Genomic DNA, 26,661 nt, shown 5'->3' with positions numbered 1-26,661 from the left:
AAGGCACTGTACCCACTTGCACGGTGACATTGGCACAAGCACTGTGACATTTGCCCACTCCCAGCACCCTTTGCACACACAGGGTCGCTCTCCCTGGCCACCCCTCACGCTCCCAGTTCCCTTGCAGCTGCACAAGCCCTTTCCACCCACTAATTACCCCCTTAATTACTTCACCCTAATGAAGGGGGTGTGTCCCAGGACATCCCACCCCTTATATCCCGCTTTCCTGCCTTTACCCCCCTCTTCCACAATCCCAGCCCGAACCCCTCCCAAGTCCCTCTCGGGGCAGCAAATTGCTTTAACCCGAAGAATTTTAAAGCAAAATAAATCACTGACGAGACAACAAAACCCAAGTTTAGGGACAAATTAACCCGATGAGTTAATTTTTTTTCCCATCTTCGTGTGATCTCTGGCTCCCCACACATGTGACGAGTTGGGCACCAGGGTCAGTCCTCAGACAAGGGACCGCAGAGGCATTTTGGGACCCAGCCCCATTGCATTTTGCTCAAAGAGGGGGTTTCATCCACCGAGGCTCCGGCTGCCATCCCAAATCCCGTGGTGGGTTTGGGATAGGCCAGGGAACGCTGCTAATTATAGGGAAGGAACCATGTATTTACAGAGGCAGCTCCCAACACCAAACCACCGGCGGCTGCTTTTGCTCCGCTGAGTCTCTCTGTTCTCTCTCTCCTCTTTCCCGGGCGCTGCTGTCCACAAAAAAAATAAAAAGGGGGGAAGAATTAAAAATAAATCCCCCTCAGTGATTTGCAAGAGGCACTTTAGCAGAGGAGGAGGAGGAGGAGGCTGAGGAAGGGCAGGAGCAGGGGAGTGGCAGGACTGGCGGCAGCATTGCAGTGGCCTCGGTTGGAGCCGATGCAGGCGGCGTAAGCCATGGCATGGGGGATGTAGTTCTGCTCGTGGACCCCATGCAGCAGGTGTGCCATGGGTCCGCGAGCGAACACTGCCACGTCCTCACCGCCATGGGTCTCCTGCCGCAGTGGCACGGCCGACTGTGCCTGGTAGTCGGCGTGTGCTGGGGGAAAACAGCAGAAGTGAGAATCATTTAAGAACCCAGCTCCTTTTAGCCAACCTGAGATGATTTTAAGGGGTTTTGGACCAAAACATACTGACCGAAATCCACGGCAGAGACGTTTTCTCTCTCTCCTGCCACAATTTTATACCCGGGGCCGTTGCCATACAGGATGGAGGTGAAGGGTTTGCGGTCCACGTCGCTCTGCATCGGGGCCAGACCTGGCAGTGTGGCACAGTCACCAGGATGGAATCTCCCCCGGTGTCCCCAGGCTGTCCCCATGCAGTCTCTGGCACGGTGGCCAGGCAGGGCTCACCAAAGATGGGGTTCCCACGGGGGGTGTAGCCACCAAAGGTGAAGACGTGCGAGTGGTCGGCAGTGACGACGCTGAGCGTGTCCTGAGTGGACGTGAGGCGCGTGGCCAGCCCGATGGCCCTGTCCAGCTCCACCGCCTCGTGCAGCGCCTGCTTTGCCTTCCCCTCGTGGTGCCCGTGGTCGATGCGGCCACCTGCGGAACCCGGCATCGCTCGGCATTGCCCTCCTCTTCCCAGCCTTGCACCACCCCCCTTTTATTCTCTTTCTGCAAACCCCATCACCCCATTTATCCCCCCTTTTTACATCCCATATCCTCCCTTTTGCATCCCCATCAGCCCCTTTATTCCTCCTTTTCATCCCCCTACCCTTTATCCATTTCAGCACTTCCCCTTCACCCCTTTTATCCCTCCTTTTTGCACCTTCATTGCCAGTTACCCCTCTTTTTGTGTCCCCCATATCCCCTTTATCTGTCATTTGTGTACACCCCACCACCCTTTATCCTTCCTACCTGTCATCCCCTTTTTTTGCACTCCCATCTCCCCATTATCGTCCCTTTTTGCACCATCACCCTTAATCCTCATTTTTGTTCTTCCATCACTCCCTTTATCATCTTTTTGCACCTTCCAGTGCTCACTTTTTGTACCTCCCCTTTATCCAATTCCCCACCTTTTTGCACCCCATCACCCCTTTTATCCTCCCCTTTTTGTACATCACCCCCTTTATTCTCCTTTTGCACCCTTATTTTTATCGAATCCCCCCCTTTTTGCACTCCCATTGCCCCCTTTTATCCCCCCTTTTTGCATCCTCATGAATTCCCCACCTTCAACCAGGAGGAAGAACCCTCGGGGATTTTTCTGGAGCATCCTGATGGCCACAGACACCATCTCGCTGAGGGATGGATCTGTATCGTTGTTCCTGTCCAGCTCGTACACCATGTCCCCTGGCTCGAAGAGGCCTGGAGACAGGGACACTGCTGGAGACATCCTTTCCCCACCGAAAGAAACAGCGGGGGGGCAAATCCTCCTCCTCGTGCTGACTCGACTCAAGTGTTTCACACACCACTGGATCCAGGAAGATTAGATAGAAGCCGGGGTAAAATCCCTGCCCTTCCTTCCTCCTGCCTGGCTGGATTCCACATTCCAGATGGGATAGGAATTTCAATGCTGACAAAAGAACTGCATCCCTAGGAGGGAGATGTGTCCCAGGGTGGGAGTAGCAGCATCCTTGAGAGCACACCAGCAAACCCAGGGTGGTGCACCAGCATTTCCAGGGAAATCGCAGCTTTTGGGGAGCATCCCTGGAGGCAGCAGTAGCACCACCCTTGGAGTGTAACAGCATCCCTTAGGGGTACCAGCATTCCAAGGGAGGTAACAGGATCTGTTGGGGGCGGCACCAGCATCCCCACAGAAATAGAACTATCTTTGGGGGCTACCAGCATATCCAGGACAGGTACCACCATCCCCTGGGGGCAGCAGCACCCCTGGGAGGATAACCGGCCACTGCAGCTGCCCCAGCACCACAGGACAGGACAGAGGTCCCCCTAAAGCACCCAGATGATGCCAGGGCACCCTTGTGTGCAGGGACTCACCCAGCAGAAAGTCAACACGGCTGAGGTTGAGCGCCAGCAGCCCTCGCCGGTGCCACACGTACTCAGCAACCTGGGGACAGGGGACAGGAATTGTCACCTCTCCATTGCCTCTGCCATCCCCGCAGACGCCGCCCCCCGAATATTGCATCCCCCAGGAATGGCTCTGTAGGGTTACAGTAGGGAGATGTGTGTGTACACCCACCCCCAGAGAGTCCCTGTCACCTTGCCGCGGGGCTTGGCCTCCTGCCATGCCTGGACGAGGTTCCTGCCGTCCAGGCGGGTGCCCCGATGCTTCTCCTCGTGGGGATATTCCACATCACTGACATTTTTGGGGTACATATATTTCCGCCCTCCACCCAGGATCACCTGCAAAAGAGGGGAGGAAATGTAGTTTTAAATAATTTAAAATTATTTTAAATTTCCCCCTCCAGCCGGGGTTTAATGAGGGAAGACCCTGAAGGGGCAGAGCAGGATGTCCAGGAAAGCCCTGGTGTTGTGGGCAAAAACACCCGAAGAATTTCACCTCGCTCAAAATAACCCTGAATCTCCTCCTATTAATTAAAACACAGGACAAAAATAACCATTTCCAGCAGGGAGTTTTCTTTTTGAATTTTTTTTCCCCATCTGTGGGAAGGATGCTCCACATCGGGATCCCCACATGAACCCGCTGGGATGGAGCCCCATCCCGCGGCTCTCCCTGTTTGCTTTGGAGCCTGATTTATTTGGCCTGTGTTATTTATAACCTAGCAGAGATTTTATGTTTTTTTTGTATTTTTCCCCCTTTCTCTGCGTAGAAGGTGAATTATGAAGCTGCAAAACACCAATGCCAAAATTATTAACAAAAAAAAAGGGAAAAAAAAGACTTTTCCCCGCTATATAATTATTTCCAGCCTGGGACAGAGTTAAAATTATATTAAAGGAAAAAAAAAACAGCAAAAGAGGCTATTAAAGAGCTAAATAACAGGCTGGGATGTTTTGCTTTGGGGCTATTTTGAAGGACAGAAGAAGATTTATTTACAGTGCTGAATTTCTGCATAAATCCACAGCAAGGAGCAAAACTTGGGGGGAAAGGGGAGAGTTTTGAGTCTGGGAAGTATGGGAAGGGAGGAGGTTAAGATGGATTTGTGGGTCTGGGGCTTGGTCCTACAGGTGTTTGTGATCCCAGATCTGTGTTTGAGTGTCCTGGTCCCATGCCCACCTGAAAGTGCTGGTACCCCACTCATGGTGGTACCGTATTTGATGAGGGTCCCAACTCTGTACCCTTGGGTGGTCCTGATCCCCCAACTGCTGGGGCTCTGACTCTGCACCATTGGGTGGTTCTGGTTCTGCACCCATGGGTGGTCCCAGTCCACCATTGCATCGGGGTCCCAACTCTGCATGCATTGGTGGTCCTGGCTCCATATCTACCTACAATCCTGCTCCTGCACCCATGGGTGGTCTCAGTCTCACATTTGCAGGGGTGTGTACATTTGTACACATTCACAGTCCTGACCCTGCACCCCTTGGTGGTTCTAGCCCAGCATCTCCTGGGAGTCCTGGCTCTTCAACAGTTTGTGGTCTTGGTCACACATCTATCCACAGCCTTGTCCCCACCCTTGGGTGGCTCCAATCCCCAACCCAGGCTGTCCTGGTCCCATCCTCACTGACTCTAAGGCACATTCCTGGTGTCCTCATCCCTACCTCAATCTCAGGGATGTTCTCCACCAGCTGCCGGGCAATGTCCTTGCAGCCACCCTCCAGGGCGTCCGGGGGCATCTCTCCATCCGAGTACCAGTCACGGTTGGCAGAGTGGGCATAGGCAGCGCTGGGTGTGGCGTGGGTCACACGTGTGGTGGTCACGATGCCCACGGCCTTGCCTGCACCACCAGTTCAGGGGACAATGGTGAGAACACCCCCAAAACAGCTCGCTTGACCTCCTGCCGGGAGTCCCTCAGTACCTCACCTGCCTCCTTGGCCCAGTGGAGGATGGAGGTCACCTCCTGGCCCTTGGTGGTGTTGCAGCGGTCCCGGGTGACACCGGCACTGACGCCCAGTGTCCCCTCGTTGGCTTTGACACCGCAGAGGTAGGCGGTGGCTGTGCCCGCGCTGTCGGGCACCTGGGCATTGGTGTTGTAGGTCTGGAAGGCGGGAGATGGATAAACCACCATAGTTATGACCACCATCATCCTCTCCATCACCACCAGTACCACTGACAGCACCATCATTCCCACCCTGGGGCTTCCCTTCCTGTGCTGTTTGGCTGCACCAGATCCCCATCCTACCTATGTCCGCTCTCTTTTGCCCTTTGCCCCCCATTTCACCCACTGCTCCCTCCACCGTGGCGGCACATTTGCCCCTCCCTGCATTTTGCTGCTTTTAGTCTTTTTTCAGTCCCTCCATCTTTTGGCAGGGAGATAGAAGCCACTGCCACGGGCATCCTCATGGGGTGAACGGAGGTGGCGGCTGACTTCAAATTTAATTATTATTTTAAAATGCTTTGTTCAGCAAAATGACCTCAGGAGAATCGGGAGGGGTCCCGTGGCGTCCCGCAGCCGGCGGGCTCCTCCTGCCCCCCTCCCCGTTCCCACGGCCGGCCTCTGGCACAGCCAGCGGGTACCAGAGCCAGCTCCCTTCGCCCGCCCCTGACCTAATTTCGGCTCGGTCGATACCGCCCGCCCGTGACCTTGCGGTGGGTGTCGTGTCCCCGGGGGGCTCACCTTGGCCAGGGCCACGAAGGGGAACTTGTCCATCTCCAGCAGGCTCTCCTCGCCCTGCCCGTGCTGTAGCTGCCCTTTGAGGATGCGGGCGGCCGTGACCGTGGAGACGCCCATTCCTGCGGGACAGCGTCAGCCGCGCACGGACAGCCCGGCGGCACCGGGCAGCACAACCCGCTCCACGCAAACCCCGCTCCTCTCAGGTTACTACAGACCCAGTTTAGCTCACGGACCTGTTTATCCCATCGCTCACTTTATCATAGCAACCAATTTTTTGCAAGCCCAGTTTATTGTGCAGCCAATTTATCCCAACTCCCAGTTTATCCCAGCAGCCACTTTTCATTGCAAAGATAGTTTATCACAGAACCCAGTTTATTGCAACACCCTACTTTTTGTAAATCTAATTCATTTCAGCACACAGTTTATCCCAGCACTCTTTTTTTTTTTTTTTTTTTTTTTGCAAACCAAATTTATCCCAGCACCCACTTTATTGCAATCCCAGTTTATCCCAGCATTCAAATTATGGCAAAACCAATTTACCTGAACACCCAATTCTTTGCCAATCCAGTTTATCCCTGCACCAGGTTTACTGCGATCCCAGTTCATTGCAGCACCGAGTTTATGCCAGCACCCAATTCATTGCAACCCCGTTTGTCCCGGTACCAAATTTCATTGCAAACCAAATTTATTGCAGCACTTAATTTACTCTAAATCCAGTTCATACCAGCACCCAGTTTACCCCAGCACCCAACTTAATGCAAACCAAACTGATTGCAGCAACCAATATTTTTTGCAAATCCAGTTTATCCAGCACCCAGTTTATTGTAAACTCATTTTACCGTAGCACCCGGTTTTTTTATAAATCCAGTTCATTGCAGCACCCAGTTCACTCCCGCACAGATCTTTTTGCAAATCCAGTTTACCCCAGCACTCAGTTTATCCCAGAACACAACTCACCATAGCACCTATTTTTTCACAACACCCGATGTATCAAAGCCTCAGCTTATCACAGCAACCACTTTATTGCACCCACTTCATAACCCCCCCGTACCCCCAGCCCCGCGGTCCCCGCTCCGGAGTGGATGCTCCCCTCCCATCTCACCGTCCCCCAGGAAGAGGATGAGGTTCTTGGCCACATTCTGGTTGAGGCGCTGGAGCCGCAGCGCGTTCCGCAGGGTCTCCTGTGCCTGCCGCCGCCAGTACTCAGGGTCCTTCTCCCTCTCTGCAGGGGAACCGGGCTCATAGCACCCAACAGCACCCACTTTTGGGGTGCTGCCCTTCCAAACCTCACCTACCTGGGACCAGCGATGCCGAGCAGAGCTGGGTGAGGAGGAGGACGAACAGACCCTTCATTTTGCGGTGCTGAGCGGGTGCTGCCAGAAGAGAGCTGCAGGGTGGGTGGCACCTGCTCGTGCCTCAGTTTCCCCACCGAGACCTTTGCCCCAGAGTCAGCCAAGTGAAGATGGAAAGAAATGTCCCCTCCCTGCACTGTCACCGATGTGACCCCCCACTGGGGACATGCCAACCCCATTACCTTTCCCCCATTCCCCGTCCGCCTCCCCTGGCCATCAGTCCCATGAGGCGTCACCTCACTGTCACCGGGGCCGGCACGGCCCCTGCGGCACAGTGAGATCCTCATCACATGGCCATGTTCCCATCACGTGTGCTCCCCTTCCATGCCCATGTCCCCATCGTGTGCTTGTGTACCTCTCGTGTGTCCCCCATCATGTGTCCCTGTCATGTCTGTGTTCTCATCCCATGCCCATGGCTCCACTGCACGTCTGCAATCCCATCACACACCCGCGTCTCCACCACGTCTCCTGTGTGTGCCCATGTCCCTAACCTACCCCCATGTCCCCATCACACACCCCTGTCCCCATCCCCAGCCTGTTCCCATTATGTCCCCATCCCACACCTGTATCCCGGTTACATGTCTGTCCCTGCTGCGCACCCACATCCCCACATGACCACGTCCCATCACACATCCATGTCCTTGCTGCACGTCCGTGTTCCCATCCCATGTCTGTGTGCCCACTATATGCTCACGTCCCTGCTGCATACCCGTGTCCCAACTGCATGTCTATGTCCCTGCTGCACACCCGTGTCCCAACTGCATGTCTATGTCCCTGCTGCACACCCGTGTCCCAACTGCATGCCTATGTCCCTGCTGCACACCCAAGTCCCTCTTGCATGCCTCTGTCCCTGTTGCACACTCGTGTCCCTACCACATCCGTGTCCTCGTTGCATGCGTGTGTCCCTGTTGCGCATCCACGTCCCCATCACATGTCCACGTCCCCATGACACCCCCGTGTCCCCACCACATACCCATGTCCCTGTTGCACACCCACGTCTCCACCAAACTCCTGTGTCCCTATGGCACCTCCGAGCCCCCGTGGCACTCTCCTGTCCCCATCAGCTCAACATCCCAGTGGCACCTCCCCTCCGCTGCACGCCCCCTCAGCCCTCGCTCCCCGGAGACCCTCCCTCCCCCGGAGGGCAGCGGTGGCCCCAGGGGATCCTTACCGGGGATGGGGGCTGTCACACACGTACCCTCACTAACTTGGATCCCGACACCCACGTCCCTCTGGGTGGCGGGAGGAGACCGGGCCGGGGGGACCGCGAGCCCTTAAATCCCCCCGCACCCGGCCTTCGCCTCCTCCTCCTCCTCCCCTTCCTCCACCCTCCCCCTGCTGCCAGCAAGAGGGGGGGCGGGGGGAGAAAAGGCCACAAACTGGGCTTACTGGTGCCCTCTGCCGGGTTATACTGGGAGGACTGGGGTGCATCAAGCCTGGCTGTAAGTGCTGAGTAACCCTCCTCCACTTCCCGCTTCCCGCGTGGGAATTTGGGGTGCTTCGTGGAGGGGTAGATGTGTGTTTGGCCGGATTTTGCATTATTTCGCCCAAACCGTGCTAGCGGCACCAGCGAGGGGTTGGGGTGGGGGTGATGGAGATGAGTGGGATCTCTCTGCCTCAGTTTCCCCATACGGGCTCCTGCAGCAGCCCACCAGAGATCCATACTGGGATCCCGCGGCGTTGCTGTAGGTCCTACTGTAAACACGGCTTGGTGACGAGGGCGAGGGGTGTATGTGTGTGTGTGACTCCCAGCCCTGCGTCCATTTCCCCATGGTGGGGACCCGGGGGACTCCGTGACCCGCGAAGCCGCCCGTGGCTTCTCAGAAGATGGCATTCTCAGTCCGAAAATCCGCTCCCCGGGAGCCTCGGAGTGCAACCAAGGGAGCGCCAACACCACCGCGATGCCAGGGGACGGGCACAGCCCCTTGCGGACCCTCCAAATTCCTTGGGAACCTTTTCCCCTTTCTCCCCTCTATCCACCCCTTTGTGCTACCCAGCAGTTTCGCAGCCCAGCAAAGGCGATTTGCAGCCCCTTGGGTGTGATGAGTGTGTCAGTGCTCAGCCCGCCGGGGCAGTGCAGGGGTGGAGACCGCACCGCGGGGAGAAGGCGGCACCGCATGTTCCCATCCCTGACACCACGGCCGTGCAGCCATGGGTGCATTGGGGTGTGTGAAAGCTTACGCTGGCACAGTTGCACAACTGCAGGCATGCACGAGTGTGTGCGTGTGTGCTCGCACGCAGCTGCAGGCGTGCAAGCAGCACACGCCTACGCTCTCGCACGCTCTTGCACAACTGCACGTGTGCCCGTCGCACAGGCGGGCGCTGGGCTCTTGGTAGCACCACTGGCTCGCACACGCGTGGTTTTGACGGCCACACGCTCGTGTGTTTGCACGGCTGCGCTTGCAGCCCCGTGCGCTCGCCCCGCGGCCCTGCAGCCCCACGTGCTTTCGCGCTTGCACAAGTGCCCGCCGCCGGGATCGCGCCTTGCACGCTCGCCCCGGGACGTTACATCCCCCTCGGCCGGGGAGCCAGGGCTTCCTCGGGGGGATGCTGCCGGCAGCGCGGGGGCACGTGGGGCCCCCCCGAAAGAGTTAAAGGAGGCGCGCGGGAAGCCCGTCCCTCCGCGGCCCCATTGGTTTCCCATCCCAGGTACATCCTTTACTCGTCACCCTCGCCACCCTCGCTAGGCCGCGGCGGCGTCACGAGCGGTGCCGGGGCTCAGCGGGCGCTCGCCCCATCGGGGCCGGGGCCGGCAGGAGTGGGGTGACGGCCATGGTGAGTGGGGAGGGGCAGCGACATCCCCAAATCTGGGAGTGGTTGAGTGGGGGGCGCTTGGCCGAAGCGGGGCGCTGGGTGATGCATCTCCTGGGATGGGATGCTCTTTGTAACCCCAAAGGACTCTCCGCATTGCATCCCAGGGAACCCCTCGGCATCCCCGTGGGATCCCCTTTGCAGCTCCGAGGGACCCTCATCGGACCCTTAAGGGATCCTCCATTGCATCCCAAGGAATCCTCTAAAGACACCCCCATGCGCCCCCACAGCACCCCCACTGCACCCCCCAACACCCCGGCTGCCCGACTCAGGCACCCCCCGCTGTGTTTTCCTTGTGGCCAGTGGGTTCACCAGGTGGGGACCCCAGAGAGAGTGCCCCCCTGAACCCCCACTCCGCCCCCAAATCCAATCTTGACCCAGACCCTCAGGGATTTGTATCGTGTTTCCCTCTGCAAAGGGAGTAGGGCACCCCCCACCCAGCTAAACCCACTTTTGCGGGGCTGTTTGCGAAGGCCCCCAAATTGGGTTGTTCTCCTCCCTACTTTTTGGTTTTTTAACCCTTTTTTTGCTGCTTTTTAAGCTTTACTTAAAAAAACTAATTTATCTGCAGCCAGGGCACCTTACAAAACTGGGGACTGACCCCAAACCTCTTTCCCAGCACCCCTAATTAATACCAGGAGTTGCTAATTATCCCCGGACATCCTAATTAGCAGGCTGAGCCTCGCTGGGCGCTGACCCTGGGCTGTAGAGGTGGGGGGGGCACCCGTGGGTGCTGGGGGTGGGACGGGTAGGCACCGCTTTGCCAGGCGGGGCTTTGGGGGCGCGGGGGTGACTTGTGGGGCTTAGGGTGGAAGTGGGGGGTTGGAGGGGCTGGGGGGAGGCGAGGAATCGCCATCGCGACCGTGGCTGTGGTTGCTCCGAAATGGCGCCCGGATGGGAATTGAAAGCAGCCGGCGGAGGCTCGGGGTGCCCCGGTACCGGCGAGAGACTCCCCCGGCGGGGTAGGGCCGGGCGCTGGGGGCCCCCCAGCCTTGCTGGGGGCGTGCGGGCTCCGAGCACGTGGGGGTTACTGTTTATAAAGCGAAGGAGCGATTTGGGGTAAAGCCGGGCTATTTAAAGTATTGCTGAGATTTTTATAAGTTGTAGAGAGAGTGAAAATCCCTTGTGTGGGGGCTTAAAGTTTGGGCCCCTCCCGTGCACCCCTGGGTGCCCCCCACCGTGTTGGAGTTGGGAAAAGACGTTTTTATTCTTATTGCAGCAAATAACGGCTTGGAGCGGGGAGCTGTAGGACAAAAACTACCCCATTTTGCCCCCAGAAAAGGGGTGCTCCTGCTTCACGGGCTGGAGAGGGGTGGGGAGCACCCAGAGGTGCTACTATGCCCCCAATATGGAGAATATGGGTGTTAAAAATACCTCCCGGGCCCGATTTTCCCTCAAATTAAGGATGCTGGGGGTCGATCCCAGTGGCTCTCGGCGGTGTTTTGGGGTAGCTCGGGCTCAATTTAATGGATTCTGTGATGGCTGATACAGGGTTGAGCCAGCATATCTCCTGTGAAAAAACAGAAAGGGATTATTTTTTGGTCTTTTTCCTTTTGTTTTCAGGCTGAGGTAGGCGGGGGATCGCTGAGGAAAAAAAAAAAATTGCGTTTCCTCAGGAAATGGAGTAAGAGCTGGGATTCCAGGAATTTGGTGTTACGGAGCCATGGGGGCTTCATGGATCCCCCCACCGCGTGAGCGGGTATTTGTGCCCGGAGCTGCTAATTTCAGCCATGTGCGAAGTACTAAAATTGGTGGAAAAAAGTGAAAGGGGTTGGGAAAAAATAGGATCTAAACAGATATTTTCCCCGCGATAAAATCTTGCAGTTGAGGCTCTTTCGCCTCTCGGTTCTCAGGCTCCAGGCGGCCGCCCAGGGGAGATTTTGGGGCTGCAAACAGAGATTTCGGTACAACCAAGGAGGGAAACCACCTCTTCGTTTTAACCCTTTTTCTTCTCCAGGTGGGTTTTGTGGTTAATTAAACTGAGGCTGGGATTTGGAATCCGGGGAAGGGATGGGGTCCAGGGAGAGGATGAGACTTGTTTTTAAGTGTGCAAAGGAGGGTTTGGGAAGGCTGCTATTGGAAACAAGGTTGAGAACCGGTGTTTTCATTCTGCTAGGGGAAACTGAGGCACGGCTGTGCGGGGCTTGGATCAACTAATCCCTTTGGGATTGGTGGCAGCCGGATAGGGACATCCAGATGGGTGTAAACCCCCTCCCTGCGCTGATCGCAGTTGAAGGGTTGTGAGTGATGCCACTCGGGCCCATCGATGGCAGGGTCAGGGTGAATTTTGGGGTACTCAGCCCCTCGGTGGGGAGTGGAGGGTTGTTTGCTCTGTCGGGAGACAATCCGGCTGGATGGCAAGGCAGTGCCAGGGGGAAGGAAACAGCGGCGACGGCATGATAAGAGCCGGCTGCCAGCCCGTGAGGTTTTCCTTGTTTTTCTGCCGGGGATGAGATAAGAGCCGGGCATAGGCACAAGATAATGCCCGGGGGACACGGCGCCGGGAGCGAGCCCGTCCACAGCTGAAATTCCTAGTGCTGTCGCCTTTGGGTGCTCGCAGGGACGTCTCCGGGTGTTTCACGGTGCGTAGGGTTCACAGATGGGGCGTGGAGCACGAGCGAGCCGGTAGTGTCGGGGTGAAAAGCCATTTTCTCTGCTGCCAGCCCTTCACAGGTGCCTGGCACTCCGGGGTTCCGTGGTACAGGGGGGTCCCTCTCCCCGCTGCGGGGCGGAGGTGGATCCGGCTTTATTCCAGGCTGAAGGGGAGGTTGCACAATCCAGCCCCAGGGGAAATTGAGGCGGGTTCGGGCTTTGCTCAGCTCTTGGCTCCGGCCCTCTTTGCTTTCCATAACCATCCTCCTGCGTTTGTGTAGTGCTTTACTACCTCAGAGTCATTTGGGATTTTGCTCCCCGTAGGAGGAGGTGGCTTTAGAAGGTGTGTAAACCTTCCGTGTCCTTCATCTTCTTCCTCATCCCGGGCCACTGAACACCTCTGTTGCTAATCTCCCTGTGCAGATGTCGACCTACAAGCGGGCGACACTGGATGATGAAGACCCCCTGGACTCCCTTGGTGACGGTGATGGATACCCCAATGGCTTTCAGGTATAGCTTCATGTGTCTTTTAGGGAGGAAAAAGGGGATCTTGCATCCTGGCAAGCAGCAAAAGGGGTGCAGAAGGGTTTTTTTACCTGGGACCAGTGCCTGGGGGGTAAAGTCCAGTGTGAGCAGAGCCATGTTGGCTCCTGCCACTGCTGCCCTTTGCTCTCCTTCTGGCACAGGGAGGCAGCAGGGCCATGTCCTGCCTCCACTGTTTCAACACTCCACCTCCTTGTTTTTCTACTGTCAAACCCCTTCCCAGCATGGTTGGGGTGAGCAATTATCGCAGCACTGGGAGTTTTGTCCCCACACAAAAGAAGATTAGGTTAATTCCTCCCCAAGCAGTGGGAAAGCAGCTTAAAGAGGGCCACGGGTGGCAAGAAAAAACTCCATGGCTGCCAGTGTCCAGCCTTACTGGGAGAGGTCAGGTCTGGAGAGATGTTCGCTGTCCTGGCCCCAATCCCAGCTCCATCAGTCTCTAGAATGGTGGTTTCTGCCCCAAATTTGTTTTTACTTTTCCCGGTGGGGCCGTCTCCGCTTGCTGTCGAGATGTTTCCTGGGGATGTTTTTTCGGCTGAGTGGGAGTATCCTGTTAAGGCACTTTCCTATGCAGCTCCCACCCTGTCTCAGTGCTGGCAATGGGGACGGGGACAGCTGTGGGGTTATGCTGTGCTCGAGGAGGGGTTCAGGGTGGCACGGGACAGCAGGTGAGCCCTCCAAAATGTTCCGTCCCGCTCCCTTTCCTGCCATTGTGCCGCCCTTCCTGCATGGTTTCTGGAAGGCAGCTGCTGCCTTTCCCAGCCCAATCCATGACAGATCCCTTACTGGGGCTAAAATTTCTGCCCTGGGCTGTGGGAAGCAAAATGGGGGCTGCGTCAGTGAGTTTTTCTGCCAGCGGGGAGACGACACTGCTCTTCCCGCAGGTGAACTTCCGCAGCTCACGGGGCAGCCGGGGATGCTGGGCCGAGCGGACACGTGCTGAAAAGCAGCTGATGGTGCTGGTGGCGGTGCTGGCGGTGCTGCTCGTGGCCTGTCTGCTGGGACTCATCTTCCAGTACAGAGCCAGTAAGTCCTTTGGTCATTTTTGGGGGGCAAAGCTCTCTCAGGAAAGGAAGGATTCCGGGCTCAGCTTCTGAGTGCGAACGCTGAGGCAGAGCAGCTTATCCGAGCAATTAGCAGGGATGGTTTGTTCAAGCTTTGAGCAAACAAGTGCACAGGGATTCTGCCCCCTTGACTGGGGCGGGCTGCTGGGGCGTTCCCAGAACGTGATATTTGGTGCAAGGGTGGGGTGCTTATCTGCACCCCTCACCCCATGACAGGATTCTTGTGTATCAAACAGGATGTTCAGGTGTGGGGTGGGATTTTTGGGCTCAAGACAGGATAGTCACCTGTACCCCTTAACCCCAGGGCGAGATGCTCATATGTGGGATAAGATGTTTCTCTGATTCTGTATCCTGGAGCTTGATTTCTGAGCACAGGATGGACTGTTTGTCTTCATCCTTCACCCCAGAGTGGATGACTGGGCACTGGGCATGATCTTTGGGCATAAGATGAGATGCTTGCCCTGGGGTGGGATGATCGGGCAGGATGCTCAGACATAGGTCAGCATGCTAGTGTGTATTGCTTGCCCTAAAGCAGGCTGGTAAGGTACAAGGTGGGATGCTCAGGCACCAGGTGGGGTAATCTGCCTGCATCCTTCAGCTTGGGGCAGGATGCTCTGTGGTGCTGCTCCTCCTGCTGCAGCAGAGGAGCTGAACCTGTCCATGCCCTCCAAGGGCCACCTGCTGTATGCCTGTCGGAAGCCTGCATCTCCGTCACCAGCTCCATCCTCAGCTCGCTGGACCATGCAGTGAATCCCTGCGAGGACTTCTTCAGCTACGCCTGCGGGGGCTGGATCAAGGCCAACCCCCTCCCCGACGGTCACTCACGCTGGGGTACGTTCAACAACCTCTGGGAGCACAACCAGGCCATCATGAAGCACCTGCTGGGTGAGTGCATGGGAGCGGTGGGACCCCACAATGCCCCCGGGCCCCGTTAGGTGCAGGGGATGCCAAAAGCATATGCATGGAAATACGAGGTTGGAATTGAACTCCGGCATCAAACCAGTCTGTGGCACACATGCTGTGAGGACATTGAGAAACGGATCCTGGCTGTGTTTGCTCTCCTAGATGATCCTGAGATTTTTGACTGTGCTGTTGCTAGTCTTTGGTGCTGAGTAGGGAAAAGGCTTCTGCTCTGTAAACTGCATGGTGGCATTCCCAGCTCTGAAATTCAGAATTTGCACTCCAGACTGCATCCAGAGGCTGTAATGCCCCGTTATCACCCCAAGGATATGCATTTTTCCTGTTCTATAACTTCTAGCCTTTGTGAGAAGCCTTTTAGGGGGCTGGCTGCCACTATGGCCGTTTTTTGGGGGCCAAAACACCTCGAGCAAAGGGAGGGTCCTGGACTCAGCCTCTGCGTGCGAATACCAAAGCAGAGTGGCTTATCCAAGCAACCAGGGACGGTTTGTTCAAGCTTTGAGCAAACAACTGGCTCCTTATCAGCACTTTCCGCTGCGCCAGGGCTGATTATCTGGAAAGAGAAGGTTTGGGAAGAGGGTTGTCTTTTGAGAGAAAGGGGGTGGCGCTGGAACAGCTTCGTCCCTAGCTTTTCCTGCAGAAATCTGGCGCTGGTTTTACCAGGAGAAGAGACTGGGCCTCTAGCCAAGTGGTCGCATTCGGCATTTCCTTGAATTCCTTGGCGCTGAAGGACCTTTAGTTAATGAAACCACACAGCTGAGAAGCCAAAGGTGCAAGCTGTGTCATCAGGAAAATAAATTTAAAAAACCCTAAAAGCCCTCTGGGGAAGCAGCATTTTAGCTAGGGAGATGAAAGGAAGGTTTTGGAGGCAGAGGTGAAAAATGGATTTATTGTTCCTTTTTGCAGGAATAAATAACACAGGGCTGGGGGGCGCCAGTACAGAGGCAAGGGCAGCACCCGGAGCTGGATGATACTGGGAATATCAAGGCTGCTGAAAAAATAAAAATGCTTTTTGTTTTTTCTTTCTCTTTTGTCCCTAAAGACTTAGAGCAGTCACTGTGGGTGGGAAAGGAGACAGGGGGCAGGAGGCCAAGAAGGGATGGGACCAACGGGATGCCCTTGGGGGCATGGTGGGGACTACTGGGACAATCCTTGGTGCTTTTTTGGAACCTAGCTTTGCCCAAAATGGGGCTGAATCCTTCTGGCTCCAGTGGATGCCCATCCCTGGAGCCCCGTGTGATTCTCCCTGGGTACTCCCACAGAAAACACCACGGCCAATGTGTCAAGCGAGGCAGAGCGCAAGGCACAGCGCTATTACCAAGCCTGCATGAATGAGAGCAAGATCGAGGAGCTGAGTGCCACCCCTCTCATACAACTCATCCAAAAGGTTTGTCCAAGTCCTCGTGGAAAAGCAGTCTTCCCTCTGCAAAGTGGGGGGAAAAGCTCAGTCATGGGCAGTCCCAGCACCCTCCATACTCCATTCTTGGTGCATCCTGCAGAAGAGCATCCCCCAGGTCAGGCAGGCAGAAGCAGGTATTTATAATCCTGTAATGGGGCTTTTCAGCCCCCTTGCAAGATGTTTCTCCCCAGGATGGATATTGAGGGGATATTGAAGCAATTTCAGATGACTGTTTCTTACTTGAAAGTTGTTTACTGTCTGTCCCCAGCTGGGTGGCTGGAACATCACAGGTACCTGTGCCGGTGACAACTTCAACGAGACGCTGCGGGAGGTGACAGCGCATTATCGCACCTCGCCCTTCTTTTCCGTCTATGTCAGCGCCGACTCCAAGAACTCCAACAGCAATGTCATCCAGGTGGATCAGTCGGGGCTGGGCCTGCCATCGCGGGATTACTACCTGAACAAGACAGAGAATGAGAAGGTGAGGGTGTCGGGGGAAATGTGGGTTGGCTGGAGGGATGCTGTGGGTGGGTGGCACCCGCTGTGCTGATCCCACCTGTCTGATCACACAGGTGCTCGCTGGGTACCTGAACTACATGGTGCAGCTGGGGATGTTTCTGGGAGGCATCGATGAGGAGTCAACACGGCAGCAGATGCAGCAGATCTTGGACTTTGAGACGGCCTTGGCCAACATCACCATCCCACAGGAGAAGCACCGGGATGAGGAGGTTATCTACCATAAAATGACAGCAGGAGACCTAAAGGTAGGAATGGAGCTGGTGAGCTTCCCCATTGTGCTGTGGTTTGGGAAGTGGGGTGGACGGGTGGAGGTGACACAGCTCCTCTGGGAATCCTGACACCAGTTGACACAACCTGGGAAACTCTTGTGTAACAGCTTGGCCTATGTCCTCCTTGGGGAAATGCTACTCTGACCCTTCCTCCCAGCCTCTGGACCACCCCTAGGGCCAGCAGCTGTCCTACTGCAGCACTTATGTCCTGGCACTGATGCTCCTGGACGTCAGCCTGGTCACTTCCCAGTGTCCCTAAAGGGGCTCTAATGGCTTGTGTCAACATCTCTGACACCCCCCCCCCACTTTCTTTTCCTTCTTTGTGGGAGGAAATTGTTTACTCCCCTCCAGCCTTTCAAGGATGCTGCTGTTATGGGAACTGGCCTCTCCAAAATCAGTTGAATCCATTAAATGGGGACTGATACAGCAAATTCCAGCTCAAGAAGCAGCTGCCACCCCTGCAATGGTTTTTAGGTCCATAGCATTGCTATGGGTTTTGCAGGAGCTGGCACCGGCTGTGGACTGGATGCCCTTCCTCTCCACGGTCTTCTACCCCGTGGAGCTCAACGAGTCAGAGCCTGTTGTGGTCTATGCCAAGGAGTACCTGGAGCAGGTCTCTGACCTCATCCTGGCCACGGATAAGTGGTGAGAACCCGCAGCCCGTATGGAGACCTGGGTATGCAGGGTGGGCAGGAATGTGCTGCTGCCTACTCACCACCTCTCACCATAGTCTCCTCAACAACTACATGATCTGGAACTTGGTGCGGAAAACCAGTCCACTCCTTGACCAGCGCTTCCGGGATGCTGAGGAAAAATTCATGGAAGTGATGTATGGGACAAAGAAGGTGAGCGTGAAGTCCCCAGTGCCCTGAATCACCATTAAAATGGTGATGTCTTTTTATGTCAAGGCCCTGTCATGTGGCATCCAAACAATGGAGATGTGGGGCAGCTTTTGGGATGGCAGAGGGTTGGTGGAGCAAGGGGTGGAAATGTGGAGGGCTTTGTACCATGCCACCGCTGATGATCACCTCCTGTCCCATGCAGAGCTGCCTCCCGCGCTGGAAGTTTTGCATCAGTGACACGGACAACAACCTGGGCTTCGCCCTGGGGGCTATGTTTGTCAAGGCCACCTTTGCTGAGGACAGCAAGCAGGTGGTATGTCCCCAAGACAGCAGTGTGCGAGTCCTGGTGCTGGGAAAGCCTTTACAATGGTGGAACTCTTGGGGCAGACAATGTTGCTTTGTCCACCTTGTTGTGTTCCCTGTGCATCTCTGTGTGCTGGGTTTTTCACCATGTGTTGTCTTGGCCTCCCAGCCTCTTCCTCCCTGTGGCGTGAAGGTCCTTGACCTCTCTAGGACAGGAAGCCAGCTCTCTAGACTGATGCTGTGCTGCCTTGTTTTGCCCTTTGCTCTAGGCGGAGGAAATGATTGCGGAGATTAAAACTGCCTTCGAGGAAAGCCTGGAGACCCTGCAGTGGATGGATGAAGAGACAAGGAAATCAGCCAAAGAGAAGGTGAGGTGCCTCTGGCTGTGCTGGGGAGAGGGTGAGGGTGGAGGATGGTGGAACCGGGTGAGCCTGTCCTCCATCTCTGGCACTGAAAGCACTTTCGTCCTTGTTACTCTCCAGGCAGATGCCATCTACAACATGATTGGCTATCCCAAATTCATCATGGACCCCAAGGAGCTGGATAAAGTCTTTAATGATGTGAGTTGGTCAGTACGTCCCCTGGGTCTTCTATAGGATGTACAGGATGTGTCTGTATCACCAGGACCTCAGGGCAGCCTTGAACCCCAGGTTTCCTCCAGAAGGATCTCACTGATGTCCTTGGGCCTTCTCTAGGGACTTCCCAGAGAGCTGTGGCCAGTCCTGGGGTGGCTGGGGCTCTTGGGATCCCTGCCTGGGAAAAGGAGGAGCCATTTTCTGTAACGGTGATTCACTGCCCTCCAGAGACTCTGCAGATGTTGGAGAGGAGGAGAAACAGGAGAATCCATAACTCGGCTCTCTGGAGGCTCAGACGTGACTGTGGAGGGAGGAGTGGGGCTGCGCAATCACCACACACCACTCGTGACTTATTCTTTTGCAGTATGAGGCCGTGTCCGACCTCTATTTTGAGAACGTCATGCAGTTTTACAACTTCTCAGCCAGGGTCACAGCTGACCAGCTCCGGAAACCACCAAACCGGGACCAGTAAGTCTTCTGCTCCAGTTCCCTGTTGTACTCAATGGGGAATATCAGCATATCTAGAACACTGGGATTTGGTGTCCACCAGCCTGTGCTGGTTTTGAGGAGATAAATTTAGGACAACCACTTTGCAACAAAAGTGGATGTTGTTGGGGCAGATACTGGTGATGGTTTGTGTTGCCATGTTGGCTGTGTTTGTGTTCCTGCAGGTGGAGCATGACGCCTCCGACAGTCAATGCGTATTACTCTCCCACCAAGAATGAGATTGTCTTCCCTGCCGGCATCCTCCAGGCCCCCTTTTACACCCGTGCATCCCCTAAGTAAGAGCCATGGGAAAACAGAGAGGCCAGGATTCCCACTTTTCTTCCTATATACAAATCTTAGATTAAGTTTCATGGCTGTAGAGAGGAGAGGCTGCTTTCTTAATCTCTGCATTACCCTCCTACAGGTCCCTGAATTTTGGTGGGATTGGCGTAGTGGTGGGCCATGAGTTGACACATGCCTTCGATGACCAAGGTATGACCAGGGCCAGGTGGGTGGGCAGCTGGAGGGTTGGCCAATATGAGATGATGAATCCACTGTGTTTTTGCAGGCCGGGAATATGACAAAGATGGCAACCTGCGTCCCTGGTGGAAGAACTCCTCGGTGGAGGCCTTCAAGCATCAGACAGCATGCATGGTGGAGCAGTACAGCAACTATACTGTCAATGGTGAGGCGGTCAATGGCAAGCACACCCTTGGGGAGAACATCGCTGACAACGGGGGTCTCAAGGCTGCCTATCGGGTAGGACCACAGGGCTGGGGAGATTCTGAGGGGGACATGGGGTTTGTGTTGTCTCCTGAGCCTGCTGTGCTCCCTGGTTTTCAGGCATATCAAAACTGGCTAAAAAAGAATGGGGATGAAGAAACACTCCCAACTCTCGGCCTCACCAACTACCAGCTCTTCTTTGTTGGTTTTGCACAGGTGGGTCACATGATGACCTTGGGAGGCTGGGCACACGGATTTTTGGGGATGGAGCACACCCACATGGGGTTGGGAGTGTGTGATGGCAAAACGGAGTCCTCCAGAGATGATGTAGTAGGTGGAGAATGAGCTTGGGGTGGTGCTGGGTACAGAGGGAGAGAAGGCTGAAGGTCGAGCTGCTTTGGCCCCCATCATGCAGGCAGAGAAGTTGGGTTCAGCACCGAGCTGGCCCTATGGTGATGGGTGTCAGTACTCAGGCCCCTTGTGCTCCATTTGCAGGTGTGGTGCTCAGTTCGCACACCAGAGAGCTCGCATGAGGGGCTTATCACCGATCCCCACAGCCCCTCACGTTTCCGCGTCATCGGCACCGTCTCCAACTCCCCAGAGTTCGCGGAGCACTTCAGCTGCCCCCCGGGCTCCCCTATGAACCCCCTCAAGAAGTGTGAAGTCTGGTGATGGGCGAGTGCCCAAGGGAACCAGCAGCCGGTTGCTTTGTCTTCTGCCAATAGCTGGGCTTCCCCAGTCCTTTGAGGCTCAAACCACTTCTCCATGCCACGGAGAGCCCCACTCCTCAGCTGGAGCGGTGGCTGCACCTCTGGCATTGTCCAAGGTTCAATCCACTGTGAAAACTCATCCCCCTGCTTGTTGATGAAATGACTTTGGTTTGGGGGTCTCTTCTTTCCCACCATGACTGGGCCAAGTGTCGCGACACATGTGTCTGTGGGCACTTCCTGTATTTACACACACAGCTCTCTAGCCTGACCCACTGCCCAGAAAACCCTTCTGTTTTGGAGGTGATAAAGGGAACCCCCAACAGCGGCAGGTTTGTCTGTGTGTCTAAATCCACCTGATGTACCACCTTCTCTCCAAAGATACGCACACAAGGGTGGGAAATATTTTAAGATCTATTTTTTGTGGGGGAGAAATACATATATTTTTTTCATGTGTTGTGGAATACACTGGAAATTTTCAGGGAAAATGCATTTAAAAGCCTTTTTTAAGTAAAGATTAGTATATTTATTATTTTTTTTTTTACTTAGTGCAGCTGTAAGTGCAGTACCCTGTGGTGACAGTTGCTTGGCCAGGAAAGCTGGGTAGAGCTGTGGATATCTTTCCAGTCTTGGATCCTGTGTTTCTCTGGGAGGGACTATCCTCACAGGATGCTGATGGGAAAATTAGGGATAGCAGGCCTGGGGATAGGGCTGGAGGATGCTGCAAGTCACAGAGGTTGTGCCGGGATGCTGCAGCTCCTGGGATTAGCTTTAATTTGAGAGTGTAAAGGGAAAAATTGACATAACCAAAGATGTAACCAAGGTGGTAATGGGGTGGATGAAGCATCCTGTTCGCCCTCCTGTCCCCTCTGAAGCCAGCCTAGCCAGGATTTCATGGCCCTAAAGCTTCCCAGACAAGTGCAGGCGGTTCCTGCCGCTGCTTCTTTCATGCCGAGTCTGCCCTCTGCCTGGGAAACTGCAAGCTCCAGAAGCACGACATGGCCCCAGAATTCTGTCTCTCCGCAGCTGGTTTGCCACTGGTGTGAGAAGTGATCAGGATGGGGCTGAGGGACTTTTTAAAGGGATGTTTTTAATACTTGTTTTGAGGGGAAAGCACTGATAAGAGCTCACGTGCTGTATGTTGTCTTCTTGCTGTAGACAAAGCAGAGACATAGAGGGATTTTTAATATTTATATGTAAAGGAAGAGATGGAAGGGGCTCTTTTTTTGTAACTATTTTTTCACCATACGCGTGGGGCTTATTGTAATTGAAATAATAAATACTTTTTACTGGAATTGGAGCTGATCACCACTCAGGTTTTTTTTACAGCAGGAGGGTCTGCCTCCCTTTATTTGTTCTCTTCTCCCTGTCTACACCACTGAGACTTTCGTCCCGTGCTGACGAAACTGAGCCAAGGAGGCTTTTCCCAGCCTGTACTTGGCGACTGCTGCCTCTGTTGGAGGCTGAATCCAGGTTTTTTTCCCCAAAAACCTCACTCTCACTGTGGGTGGCTCTTTGCTTTTCATCTCTATGACATGGCCCCACACAGCTCTCCAGCAGGGAGGTCTTTCCCGGATGCTTTTCCTTCTTCCTGGGTGAGTTTTTGGCTGGCTGAGCTGTGGCTGGATCCAGCAGCACAGGCCCTGCACAGGTTTCTCTCCAAACTCTTATTTATGGCTTGGTGATGCTGGTGGGATGCTGCCAGCTCCGTAACACAGTTCACTCCAAGCAGATGCTCCATGGCTTCATCAGGCTTGCCTAAAAAATGCAAGGCAGGACCTGGACTGCAGGCTCTCTGCAAGCTTCACCCCAGTACCTGGCAGAGCTGATGGCCATTAACCACACCAAGTGCTGGGTACTCCTTTACTATTTAGCCTTGGAATTGTTATTGGGGGTTGGAACTGAGGACAAAACTAGGAGGCTGCAGCCCACTGGTAGCAAACTTTTGGGAATACAAAGTGTTTCTGCTGCTGGCATAAGCAGGACTGAGCCAGCAGTAAGCTGGAGACATGGGTGTTGTGTAAATAAGACATTAAAATACCTCTCTGACTGTTTTTACCGTGTTTTCTCACCCAGATGGAATAGAAATGTAATAGTGCTCACTTTCTGCTTGCACAACTCGGTGTGAGGCCCTCGGTTTCCTGCAGTGCTGGAGAGCGGCCGTGGCCGTTGTTTTCCCTGAGATCTGCCTGGAAATGGCACAAACCCGCAGAGGGCGATGGAGCTGAGAAGATCGCTGCGTGCACACTCCAGTGCTTGCCTGGCAGGAGCCAGCAACGTTACCAGAGTCCTGTTTTGGTCTGGATGTGGCCCCACATGTTTAAATTGTGGTGGAATACCTGGATTCCTAGGGAAACAGAGGAGCAGCGTGGCTGTGAGGCAAAGAGGAATAGAATGGGGCTAGGGTAAGAGGGTGTTTTCCCAGCTGCAAGGAGCAGGGAAGGGAGCACACATGTCACTTGGAGATGCTGTTAGAAGTGGTTTAACCATCCAAAAGGAAGTACTTTGGCTCTCTGGGGCTTAATTGGAGGGAGGGACCAGGCAGATGATGGCTGAGGGATAGCCCCAGGGCAGAAAGGACTTCGAGGGTGACTATCAGCTATGTTGTGGTGGGGGACACCGTGGTCAAGGCTGCCCATGCTGGGCTGGGAGCAGGTGGTGGGAGTTTTCCTCCCCTGGGAGGCTGTAGACATAGGGAGAGCAGGCAGGAGGTGAATCATCCCCCTCTGTGCCAGCACCTGGTGTGGGCTTGCCTGGTCCTGGGTGGTATTTGCTTTATTTTGCACTCAGCTGTGCCCTGGAGGGCTGAGATGTTTGCTGAGGGCTGAGCCCAGGCAGGGGGAGGAATGGGGAAAGCTCCAAGCAGGACCCCTTTTTTTTAAATTTTTTTTAATGTTGGGTGTTTTTTTTGTCTGGAGGGTATTCGGAAGAGTATCTGTGCAGGAAAAGCAGAAGCCAAAAGAGGGAGGTGCTGCTGTATGGTGCTGGGTGAAAGCAGGCACCTGGAGCATGCTGGAGCCTCCAAACAGAGCTGGAAAGTGGGGACAACCAGATTTTAGGGCCAAAAGCTTCCCTGAACAAGCCATACCTTCCTGAAGGCAGGAGGATGGGGAGTGGGAGGTTGGGAGCAGGTTTCTAAATCCCACCTTGCAGCAGGGACCTGCTCATTCTGATCACTGTGAGTTTTCACTCAGAGCCAAGCAACAAGAAGGCTGTATCTCCTGATTCACTCCCAGGACCATGGCTTTGTGCTTTATGCTTTTGCCACTTTACGATTTTCTCTTCATGAGCATCCCTTTAAGAAAACAGCCATTTTCCAGTGATTTCCCCCAATCCTGTATTTTCCTACGTTCACCAACAGCTCCAGCATTCCTACTACACTCTGTGCTGTGGGCTTGAGTCTCTGCTATGGCAGGTATAGGAGAGAGTGGTGGGACTGGAAAAAGGGCTGGTGATGTTCTGAAACAGGAGCTCAGCACTGTAGGCTCCAGCTGCCCATGGTGCCACATTGGTTCCCAGGTGCTAATAAAACTAGCAGGAAAAACAAAACAGAGAGGTGGCAAGAAGGGTGTGAATCCAGCTGGAACTCACTTAGGCTCTAAAATATGCAGGATTTGTTGGCCAAATTATCCTACATAGGGTAGAAGGAAGACATATCTACTTTTTCTTCTCAGGAAAAAATAAAAAGAAGGGGAAAAAAAGGCTGGGGAGAGACATTGACTCTGGAAGGACTTTAAGGCAGAGCCGGGAGCCTGGCTCCTTCGCCTGGCCGGCACATTTTGGGAACTTCAGCAGACAATAGGGTGAAAATGCCGTATTTTTTCTTTCTAAACAGGCAAAAAATGTTATAGCCAAAGATCCTGGAGTTCAGAAGCTCTTTTGCACCTATGTTTACAGGCAGCTATTTCTGTAGAACAGAGGCAGCCATGGATGTCAACTTGCTTTTGAGATGAATTTCCTTCCATGCAAAGGGGGGTACCCGGAGAAAAGCCATGCCATGAGGTGGTCATGGAATGGCATCAGCCCCCCTGAACACGCAGCATTACTTGCACCACCCTTTACCAACTGTGGAGGGAGAATTATTTTCCCAGCAAGAGAGGTATGCTGTGAACACAGCAGCTCTCTGGGATGCTGGGAGATATATTAGTCCTTGGGCAAATCCTATACCATGAGAGAAGTTCCTCCTTTGTCTCTCATTTTTGGGGAGTGGAGGAGTACTTGGCCTTTTTTTTTAGGTCATTCTTATTTCTCTCTTCAGTTTTCCTGGTGGGGAATCAGTTAATATGGCAGACTGAAGGCTGCTGAGGAAAACTGACTCAGAAAAAAACAGCCAGAGCCCCCTCTAAATATTTGTTCCTGGGTTCAGATGGAAATATTCCCCATTCAGGACTTCTTTACAGGCTGGCAGGGCTTGGTTGGGCTCTTTTCCCTCAAAAAGAAATCTCAGTGTTTCCTATTTCTCCCATTTCCCACAGGCACTGTGCGGTATGTATGAGCTCATTCCTTACCCCAGTGCAGAACAAAGAGCACAGAAAGGGACACTTAGCAGCACCTAAGTCACCTTCCCCTGCCCCCCTAATGGCTGGCACTGCGGGAGGTGGCTGTACCTTCCAGGTAGCGCCTGAGTAAGTAAGAAAGTATCTCAGTTGCAGGGCTGCTTTTAATGGAGACCTGCATGGCAGCTCCCAGGTTTCCTTCTGAGACCACACCTCGGAGGAGAGAGAGCTTCTGGATACACTGCAATCCTTGTGTGTCCTAAACTGGCCCTGCACAACCCCATTCTTTGATAACTCAGTCTGACTCCAAAGGGAAAATGTACTCAAGACCCTTCTTTTGCCCACTGTGCTGGGTTCTGCTCCACTGGCCAACACCCAGTCCAGATTCTCCACCTTCAGATTTATATTTAAAATTCAAGATTACTTCTCTGTGTAGAAACAGGACCATTGTACAAACAGGGACAGATGTGACTCCTCAGGTAGGTTTTCTTTAGTGCATAAGACCTCTTCTCTCAGCTTATATATCAGCTATTCTCCAGGTGCCTGAATACACCACCATGAGAGATGCTCACTTCAGTAAAAGAAGCTTTTCACCTTTAAGAGTTTGCTTGTGATTGTATTAAAGCATTATCTTCCTCCTAAACTTGTAGCTGCTCAGAATTTGCAGCAGACAGGACACAAACTCTGGGAAGGTTTCCTAGAGCAGCACTCTGGGGTGGGTGACTGGGGCAGCAATACCTGTGGGCACAGCGAAGGTGCTGGGAGAGTCTCCCTGGGACATGTAGTGTGGCAGGAACGTTGGAAGGTGCCAGTGGCTTGGAATGAGCCCTCGGCACCCAGCGGTGAGGCACGACAAGTCAGGACGATCTGGCAGCTGCTGGAATCTGTTCTGAGGTACTTTTTATCTCCCTGAGATGGTACAAACCACCTTGGCTGCTGCCAAGCTCAGGTGCTGGCTGCGGGGAGGGCCCTGCAGGTTAGGTGTGAAACGGTGAACGTGGTGGTGGTGTGGCAACCCTTGAGGGGTGATGGCTTGGTGTGCCCATGGGGTCAGGTGGACACCTCTCCCCACAAGGGCAGGTCTGGAGGGGCCCCATTGCCACAGATGGGCTGCCTTGGGGTCCCCGGGGTCTCTCACAGTCACTCTGTCACCCTCAGGACTGTCTCCCCTCATGAAAGGCTGCATGTCAGCTGCCCCAGAAGCTGGGAATTGGGGCTGGGGGTGAGGTTTTTTAAGTAAGGCACTTCCTCATGCCCGCAGCAGGGTGGATACTGCGAGATCTCTCACAGCCAAGGGGGTCCCAGGGGTCCCAGGCTTCCATGTCGCATTCAGGGCTGCCGGCTCTCACGATGCCTCGGGGGGGGGGCTGCGGTGCTACCCCTTCCAGCCTCTCCAGAAACCAGGGATTGGGGCTGGGGATGAGTTTTCGGGAAGGGGA

The 26,661-nt window shown here is 54.4% G+C and overlaps 2 protein-coding genes across 8 annotated transcripts; one reads left to right on the top strand and one right to left on the bottom strand.

Moving 5' to 3' along the window:
- Positions 1–354: 354 nt before the first annotated feature.
- Positions 355–8,352, bottom strand: ALPL (alkaline phosphatase, biomineralization associated). 3 transcript variants are annotated; one of them, XM_014888410.2, is made up of 12 exons: positions 8,147–8,352; positions 6,919–7,010; positions 6,726–6,845; positions 5,627–5,742; positions 4,873–5,047; positions 4,611–4,786; positions 3,153–3,296; positions 2,931–3,000; positions 2,163–2,297; positions 1,344–1,535; positions 1,129–1,248; positions 355–1,030 (listed from the first exon to the last, which is right to left on the bottom strand). In XM_014888410.2, the coding sequence occupies exons 2-12, from the start codon at positions 6,974–6,976 to the stop codon at positions 777–779; spliced, it is 1,560 nt and encodes a 519-aa protein (XP_014743896.1). In that variant the 5' UTR covers positions 6,977–7,010; positions 8,147–8,352; the 3' UTR covers positions 355–776. The 3 variants fall into 3 exon arrangements, with proteins under 3 accessions (XP_014743896.1, XP_088035026.1, XP_088035027.1); XM_088178900.1 differs by having other exon boundaries at positions 8,174–8,327; XM_088178901.1 differs by lacking the exon at positions 8,147–8,352 and adding an exon at positions 7,949–8,080.
- A 1,289-nt stretch (positions 8,353–9,641) lies between these two features.
- ECE1 (endothelin converting enzyme 1) lies at positions 9,642–22,021 on the top strand. 5 transcript variants are annotated; one of them, XM_088178895.1, is made up of 19 exons: positions 9,657–9,750; positions 11,640–11,743; positions 12,802–12,888; positions 13,806–13,947; positions 14,658–14,870; positions 16,166–16,290; positions 16,571–16,783; positions 16,875–17,066; positions 17,593–17,735; positions 17,821–17,935; positions 18,135–18,245; positions 18,505–18,603; positions 18,718–18,795; positions 19,175–19,278; positions 19,482–19,592; positions 19,721–19,788; positions 19,865–20,055; positions 20,140–20,235; positions 20,515–22,021. In XM_088178895.1, exons 3-19 carry the CDS (start codon positions 12,802–12,804, stop codon positions 20,689–20,691), a joined length of 2,265 nt encoding a protein of 754 aa, XP_088035021.1. In that variant the 5' UTR covers positions 9,657–9,750; positions 11,640–11,743; the 3' UTR covers positions 20,692–22,021. The 5 variants fall into 5 exon arrangements, with proteins under 5 accessions (XP_088035017.1, XP_088035021.1, XP_088035020.1 ...); XM_088178891.1 differs by lacking the exon at positions 11,640–11,743 and having other exon boundaries at positions 9,642–9,750; XM_088178894.1 differs by lacking the exon at positions 9,657–9,750 and having other exon boundaries at positions 10,833–11,743.
- Positions 22,022–26,661: the final 4,640 nt, after the last annotated feature.

This window comes from Sturnus vulgaris, chromosome 25 (assembly GCF_052056855.1).
Source record: "Sturnus vulgaris isolate bStuVul1 chromosome 25, bStuVul1.hap1, whole genome shotgun sequence".
NCBI classification, from domain to species: Eukaryota; Metazoa; Chordata; class Aves; order Passeriformes; family Sturnidae; genus Sturnus; species Sturnus vulgaris.
The sequence above is the reverse complement of the archived record's forward strand: the minus strand, read 5'-3'. Positions and strand labels throughout refer to the sequence as shown.

Coding starts and splice junctions, on each gene's coding strand:
- ECE1 (XM_088178891.1), top strand. Junction 12,889..13,805: donor GATACCCCAATGGCTTTCAG/GTATAGCTTCAT, acceptor CTCTTCCCGCAG/GTGAACTTCCGCAGCTCACG. Junction 17,936..18,134: donor TGATGTATGGGACAAAGAAG/GTGAGCGTGAAG, acceptor TGTCCCATGCAG/AGCTGCCTCCCGCGCTGGAA.
- ALPL (XM_014888410.2), bottom strand. CDS start 6,976: ATGAAGGGTCTGTTCGTCCTCCTCCTCACCCAGCTCTGCTCGGCATCG. Junction 3,297..4,610: donor AGAACATCCCTGAGATTGAG/GTAGGGATGAGG, acceptor CCTCTTTTGCAG/GTGATCCTGGGTGGAGGGCG. Junction 1,031..1,128: donor CGTCTCTGCCGTGGATTTCG/GTCAGTATGTTT, acceptor GTTTTCCCCCAG/CACACGCCGACTACCAGGCA.